This window comes from Jaculus jaculus, chromosome 18 (assembly GCF_020740685.1).
Source record: "Jaculus jaculus isolate mJacJac1 chromosome 18, mJacJac1.mat.Y.cur, whole genome shotgun sequence".
Taxonomy (NCBI): domain Eukaryota; kingdom Metazoa; phylum Chordata; class Mammalia; order Rodentia; family Dipodidae; genus Jaculus; species Jaculus jaculus.
In genome coordinates, this window is record NC_059119.1 from 15,202,510 (window position 1) to 15,210,382 (window position 7,873).

The following is a 7,873-nucleotide window of genomic DNA, read 5'->3' on the forward strand; positions in this document are numbered from 1 at the left end:
GCCAGTTTGTATTGCTTTGAGAGCTCCTCCCAGTTCAGCTTCATTCATTACCTGAGTATTATTGAAAGTCTGTGTTATTCAGTCTGTGAACTAGTAAGTCAAGGTTGAGATGAGTGAGAAGCTGTTCTGTAAGGAGAGGTTTAGGATATATTCAGGACTTGGTATTCTCAGTGAAGTTTTATCTCTGAAGACCTGGAGTGGGAGAGAGGGAGCTGTGGGAGCTGAATATGATGTCTTGAGGCTCCTTTTAGCTAGCCACATCAGTTGTTATTTTTTATTTGTCTGTCTCTTCCTCGTTTGGTATTTGTTGTCTTTGACATAGCACTTTTAATCTGGGGCTTCTAATACCTAAAGGGCACAATTTGTGTCTGGTGGCTGCAGCATTGACTTGTTACTTTCTGTCCGTTCCAGGATGTGTAGAAAGAACAGTGACCATATGATTCAACAGGGTGCCCACAGGTTTTTGTCTAAAGCAGCTGGTATGGCTGCATGTCCCCCCGCCCCCCCCGTTGGATTTCTATGAAAGGTACTTTCGATTGGGTTGTGTGGCCACCCAAATACATACTGACTTAAAGTTACTCATCAGCAGTAGCTTGAGTGGCAAGTATATACCACTTGCCTTCTTGGTATAGGTCTTGGGGAACCTTCTGCAGCTGAAGCAGTCCCTTTTCTTCATTTACCTCAAGATGACTTGGCCTGAGTGGTCTTAAGGCTAAGTCCTCGTTCTTTGGACTTTGGTTCATATGGTTCCTGGAGGATATGCTGTTTTCTTTCCCAGCCTAGGCAAGCTTTGGTTACTAAAGCAGCCGGAGCTGTGAAGCTGTAGTGAGTCCTGCCGTTCTTACTAACCCTGTCCCTGTTTCTCACCCTTCCTGCCGTCAACCAAGCCGGGTACCCCAGCTGCTGAGGTGGGTATAGGAGGCGTAGCCGAGGCAGATGCGGCTGGTGCTGTTGGGTTCCCTTTTCCCTCTGACTTGGAAGACGATTACGAACCTGAGCTGCTGTTAATGCCGCCTAATCAGCCGGTCAACCAGCCCATTCTGGCCGCGGCTCAGTCCTTGCATCGGGAAGCTACCAAGTGGTCTAGTAAGGTACTGATTGGCACCCCCAGTTGGGGGCTGCTCCAAATGCATCCGGCCATGTGCAGCCTTGACACCTTGCATCACTCATGATCTGTGCGGGTCCTGTGAGTCTGAGCAGGGTGGGCTTCACAAGTTAGGACTGGCTTCACAAGTTTGACAGATCTGCTAAGGCCAGACTGAGCTGCATTTATGTTTGGGGTATAAAGAGAAATGGGGTCACTTTCATAAGGACTCATTTACTTACCAACTTGGTGGCCATTGCCGGAGCTTTAAACTCCTTGCAGAGCTGTGGGACACGTCTCCCAGTGACTTCTAGGTCAGGGGCCCTTGTAGACCTTTGAAGCCCCTTGGCTTGACCACTGAGCTTTGCCTGTCCCCTACTGTCCTGTCACTGATGGCTCAGGCGGAGTTGATGAGCGTGAGAAGCTGCATCATATGGCAGAGTCTCCGGGGAGGACTGCTTGCTGCCTTGCACTTGGCTGTGTGACAGATGCTGGCCTTGAAGGGAGTCCACAGGGAAGGGGCTTCACTGACTGCTTGTTCAGGTGTTTCAAGGGAGGGGGTGGCAGTGGCCACAGGGAATAAGGCCGCAGGCTAGGTAGAGCAGAGTGTTGGCCTTGGGGACTGAACTAACAGTAGTTGGGGGTGGCAGTGATCACTTTTGTCCTGTGGAAAGGTGGCATGTTGCAAGAAAGGATTTGAAAATGATGGGTTTTAACTAACCCTTTTCACTTTCTAACCCCAGTCACGAAATCCTAAATGATCTCAGATCTGCACTAGAAGAGAAAAATGCCCTGAGGGTCTCATCTCATACACCCTTCCCATGACCTCTTCCCACACGTGGTCTTTCCCGAGACACTACACACCTTCCAGAAAAAACGAGAAACATTCACAGTGCCTGTGGTGGTCCTCCCAGAGCGAGTGCCCCGCAGTGGCGTGGTTTGCGTGTGCCTCCTTGCACTGGACAGACACTGGACAGCATGAGGGGAAAGATAAGGGGAGCCTGGCCATTTAGGTAAACAGTGTAGTTGCTGTAAGGTTGGGTTGCTATGGGCATAAATTAAAATAAAAATTTACTTGAAAGAGAACGAGTGCATGGGTGCTCCAGGGTGCCTTGCTGTTGCAAATGAACTCCAGACACATGCACCACTTTGGGCTTCTGGCTCTACGTGGGTACTGGGGAATTAAGCCCAGGCTTTACAAGCAAGCAAGTGCCCTTAACCACCAAGTCATCTTCCGAGCCCCAAATTCTGACATATTTTATTACGACCCACGAGGTTTTCATGAAACAGATGTCAATTCCAAGAAAACCTGCCATTGGTAAGAGAAGAAGGAGGTGCCATGAGAGCCTGACTCAGGAGTTTTATTTTTCTGATTCCTCCTTTAGTGTCCTCTTTGCCGAAGGCTCCTTTAATTGGAACCCTTGTTCTCTGAGGGAGCTGAAGGCTTGATTCTTAACCTTTCTATAGAAGTTGGTATCTTCTTCCAGCATGACAGGACAAAAAGAGGCAATAGAGGGAAGGCTGAGCAGTCTAAATTAGAAAATATCGTTCCCCTCCCCATCCTTCCTCAGGCAGAGAATGTACTTACTTGGGCTTCAAATTCTAGGGAAGCAGGGGCTTCTTGGCTACTGTTTACAACCAAGTGAGTGGAAAGGCTCCTCTGCATTTTTCCTCTCAGGCCAGTTCTATTGCATTCTCCCCTGTTACAGAAGTGAAATGTCCAGTTAACTATTCCTTGGCCTTGCCCCCATGTTACTGACACAGTTAACCTGCAGATGCTGGTGTGCTTGTTTAGTGCTGTGCCTGGGGCACTCATGCTGCCCTTCCAGACTAATACCTGGGTCTTGTTTTCATTCAGGAGCTTCTCTCTCATTTGAGTGCTGGGGCAAGTGCCCTGACACACTCTTCTGTTTCTCCAGTGCTTTCTGTCACTCAAAACAATTCTTTTTCCTTTTCTCATCCTTCCAGAGGACTGCTAGAGCAGCAGGCTCCCTCCTCTCTGCTGTTTTTCTACTTCCTTAACTTAGCAAATGTGTGGGCAGAGCTCACACTGCATCTTTGCTTCTCTCTAGGGCAATGACATCATTGCAGCAGCCAAGCGCATGGCTCTGCTGATGGCTGAGATGTCTCGACTGGTCAGAGGGGGCAGTGGTACCAAGCGGGCACTCATTCAGTGTGCCAAGGACATTGCCAAGGCCTCAGACGAGGTGACTCGGTTGGCCAAGGAGGTTGCCAAGCAGTGCACAGATAAGCGGATCAGAACCAATCTCTTACAGGTACTGGGGAAAATCATTGTATGTGTGTGTGTGTGTGTGTGTGTGTGTGTGTGTGTCTGGGTGGGAAGTATGAGTGGGAGAAAAGCAGTGGACAAGGGCGAAACTTGGGTAAGTAGGGAAGACATTCTCAAGAGGGGAGAAAAACAGCAGCAAGGAGTACCTTTTGGAAAGTCAGACTCAAGGTTTATATCCTAGGGCTGAGGAGATAGCTTTATTCTTTAAAAAAATATTTTATTTTATGTTATTTATTTGAGAGAGATTAAGAGGGAGAGAGAGAGGGGGAGAGAGAATGAGAATGAATATGGGCGCACCAGGGCCTCCAGCCACTACAAACAAACTTGACACATGTGCCACCTTGCACATCTGGCTTATGTGGATTCTGGGGAATTGAACCTGGATCCTCAGGCTTCACAGGCAAGTGTCTTAAGTGCTAAGGCATCACTCCAGCTCCTGGCTTAGTTTATGAGTGCTTGCTATGTAAGCATGAGGGCCTGAGACAGCCCAAATTCAACTCCCCAGCACCTGTGTAAACAGCTAGATGTGGCTACACATCTGTGACTTTAGTCCTGTTGGGGGGGTGGTGGCTGGAGACTTGCTGGGTCTTGCCAACCAAAAAAAGATAGCAGCTGTAGGTTGAGTGAGGGACTGCCTAAAGGAAACGGGTGGATGAGTGAGAAGGACATCCAGCATTCTCCTCTGGCTTATGTATGTACGTGCGTAACACGTGCGCATGTGCACATGCGTGTGTACACTAGACATATCCTGCAGCACACCATATTTACTCCACCACACATACACACACACACACACGGGAAATTATGAATGCTTTCATTTATGAACAAAAGGACAGGACTGAATCTAGGGAGAAAACAGTGTATTTGTGCTGTTCATGAAGCGATTGGCTCGTGCATGCCAGCCAGCCCTTGGGAATAGAGGGGTGTCTAACTGCAAGGTGCTCGCAGGCACAACAGCCGACAGACACACGCCAAGTGCAACTTTCTCTTTAGGTATGTGAGCGAATCCCAACTATAAGTACCCAGCTCAAGATCCTGTCCACGGTGAAGGCCACCATGCTGGGCCGCACTAACATCAGTGACGAGGAGTCCGAGCAGGTACGCGCTTGCTGCCGTGGGTTGCCGCCAGTTCGGTTTCAGCTGTGGGGTGGCTTTACCTCTGGGTCAGGGATTCAGTATGTGGGATGCTATCTTGAGACTTGCTGTCAATAGGACTGTCTGTTGGAGCGGTGTATCACAAATTTGGGAGAGGAAGTGAAGCTTTTACCTTGTAATGTTTCACAGGTAGAAACTGAGGCAGAGTGAGGTCAGGTATGTGTAGCCGGACAGCAGTTAGGGATCTACTCAGGTCTTTTTCCTCCTGGAATAGGTTGGTTCTCCTGTAGTCTTCCCATCCAGGGTGCCCTTACGTTTCTGTGGCAGACACAGACAAGGAGGACAGCAGGGGAGGGCTCTCTATGCAGTGCCTCTTCCATGTTATTTGGCAACCACTTCCCAGTTGTTTGCTTCCTCTCCATCCTAGACCATTAGGAAGACCCTGCCAACAACTAGGCCCTGCTCTGAGCCCTCTTCCTGGTTTCTGATGGCAGGGAGTGCATCTTGGTTGCACTGCCCACAGAGAACTCATAGGCATTATAAAGGTGAAGAAAATGAGTGAGAGACTATCACTGTACTCTGGAAACTCAGATAATTTGGGAGACCAACCAGAGATTAATCAGAGAGTCTGTGACATATACAGATAGTTATAAACTGCTGGCCTAAAGAATCATTAAGTTGTCTTTCTGAGTCAGATGCAACAGGATCGTAGTCATATAAGCTTATGTGGTTGGAAAATGAAAACTTACTTAGTTTTATGTGTGCTCATAAGCTGGTCGGTTGCTTGGTTTGTGCGTTTATTTTCTGTAATTAAATATTTATGAATGTCTTTGGGCCAGCCACTGACCTAAGCAGTAGGGAGCATCAGTGAGCAAAATTAACAAAATCTCTGCCCTGTGGACTTGAAAAGTCTGGAGACAGGTGACCAGATGAAAGACAAACCAGACCCCCTCCGCCCAAAAAACCCTCAAATAATCTAGGTAGACTATACAGCACATCGATGGGTGACAATGGAGTTTGTGGAGAAGGGAAGGCTTCTTGAAGATGACAGTTAAGCAGAGATCAGACCATGGAGGCAAGCTTGCATCCATGCTGGAGTAACCAAGACCGCCTTTTTCCTTGCAGGCCACAGAGATGCTGGTTCACAACGCCCAGAACCTCATGCAGTCTGTGAAGGAGACCGTGCGGGAGGCAGAAGCTGCTTCAATCAAAATTCGAACCGACGCTGGATTCACACTGCGCTGGGTTAGAAAGACTCCCTGGTACCAGTAGGCACTTAGCCAGACCTGGCTGGTACAGGAACCTCTACGAAATAGAGGGGGAGTAGTCTTGAGTTTCAGGAGCCACCCAGAGTTGCTGGGGGTTGAAAGCCACATCCTGGTCTGACACACCAGAAAGGAATGGGTGGGAGCCTCTTCCCATAGCAGACATTTATCCTCTTTTGTCATGGATACTTTGAAATGTGTCTCCATATAAAACCCTGTATTCTCAAATAGCCATTCTTGTGCACATTCTCTCCCAACAGAAACCAGTGGACTTGGTTTCTAGCTCATGGATTTCACATAAGCTCAGAATACCAGAACCAACACTAGCCAGATACCTTGCTTTCTCCTGATCTCTACAGCACATTTTCTTTTCTACTTCCATTTCATGAACCCCCTCCCCCATTTTCCCCTTCAGGCTCCTAAGACCCAAGGCAGAGGCAAGTCAGTTAAGTAACAAATGTCTATGTTAAAAAAAAAAGAACTGTGCCTCCAAAATTGATGTTGAGTGTTCCTATGCTGCTGCCGCCCCTGCTTGTCTTTCCTGTGCTGTCTGGGTCCTTTCCAGAGGTGGCATCATTCTGCAGGGGAAGGTGGCCTCTGCAGGGGCGGCCCAGCATGTGTATAGCCCGATTCATTCCCTGTTCTTCCTCCATTTAACTCCTCTAGTTTCTCATAGTGTAAAAGCAAACTTCACTGTCCCGAGGAAATCATCGAATCACATCTTTCTGTCTCTACCGTGCCCTCGAGCACGATCTGTGCTAGGGAAATGTACTTTCCCATATCCTGCCTGGCTTGGCTGCCAACATGACTTCCAGAAACACTGTGTCCTGGTGCTCTGTGCCACTGGAAAGGCAGAGTAGCCGGGGTGTGGCTGCACCTGTCCTCTGGTGGGCCACTCCCAGGCTTTCCACGCTTCCTCACTGCCTGCAGAGGTCTGTGCTGAGGCCTTATCATTCATTCTTATTTTTAGTTGTTCCGAGCTGAAATGCTGCATTGAATTTTTAACCAAATCATGTCTCCTATACTGAACTTCGGTACTCTTCCTCTAAGCCCTTCCTAAGCAGGACTTTGAAGATAGGTAGGTGTGTTTTGTCTATCATTTTTCTTTTCCTCTCAGATAGGGTTATTGTCCAGGCTGGTCTTTAACTCCTGGTTTCAAGTGATCCACCTGCATCAGCCTCCTGAATAGTTGGTCCTATAGGCTCTTGTCACATCTGGCCTGTTTTTATTTCTGAAGGATCCTTTTTCACCTTTTGAAATTCAGTCCTAGGAATGAGTGCTTATCCTTTAAGTGTATTTAGTGAAAAGGTGGTCCTATCTGAAGGACACTTCCTATCTAAGGGAGAATGGTACTTGCAGACTAAAATTTTGGTGCTGTTGGGATGAATCAATGGGAACTGCTCTTAGGATTCCTGATGCCCTTTAACCAACTACAACCAAGCCCTTCTTATCGTCTCTTAAATAGAACTGTTCAACAGTGATGAGCAAGAAACTTAATTAGCAAGCACATAGCATGTTTCCTAGTGGACAAAGCCAGAGAAGGCAGTGTTTTCCTTTTCAGCATTTATCCCTGCTGTCTAAAAAGTATTCCCCAGTTCATAACACCATTCTCCTTCCCAAACCTAAAACCAGATGACTAGAGCTCAGACCCCTCGCCTGGACATCCTTCCCCCACACACTATGTTCAATCCCAATATTGAACCTATAAATTCTAAGTTGGTCCTGTACATTCACTCAGGCTTCCTCTATTTCCTTTTAACTGACAAAGATTGTTTTCAAGGCCCTCAGCATATCTGTATAGTTGCTTATCTGATATAATTGCAATATTAATGCCTTTAAAGTATGAATCTATGCCAAAGATCACCTTTTGTTTTACCAAAATTTACTTAGAGGAAAGAAGAAAAATCATGTTTGCTCTCCAAGTTCTTCCAGTGTTTTGAGATACTGGTTTACACTTAGCTTTTCTTTAATGTCAGTGCTTACAATGAGGCAAAAAATAAATAACATAGAAAGAGTCCCTGATGATTTGGAAATGCCACCACTGAAAAACTTCATTTATAAGCTAGGATTTGTTATATGCAAATATTTTCTGCCTCCTTTCTGTTTAAAACAATAAAATACATTTATATAAATAATGCT

The 7,873-nt window shown here is 47.0% G+C and overlaps 1 protein-coding gene across 2 annotated transcripts in view; it reads left to right on the plus strand.

Annotated features, from left to right (window-relative positions):
- The window catches only part of Vcl (vinculin), a 114,199-nt gene extending 106,333 nt beyond the window's left edge, over nucleotides 1-7,866 (plus strand). For both annotated transcript variants that reach the window (XM_045137837.1, XM_045137838.1), the window contains exons 19-21: nucleotides 3,157-3,360; nucleotides 4,368-4,472; nucleotides 5,595-7,866. In XM_045137837.1, the coding sequence (XP_044993772.1) occupies nucleotides 3,157-3,360; nucleotides 4,368-4,472; nucleotides 5,595-5,741 (456 nt within the window). In that variant the 3' untranslated portion in view covers nucleotides 5,742-7,866. The remainder of the gene's footprint in view (nucleotides 1-3,156; nucleotides 3,361-4,367; nucleotides 4,473-5,594) is intronic.
- The last annotated feature ends 7 nt before the right edge of the window (nucleotides 7,867-7,873 follow it).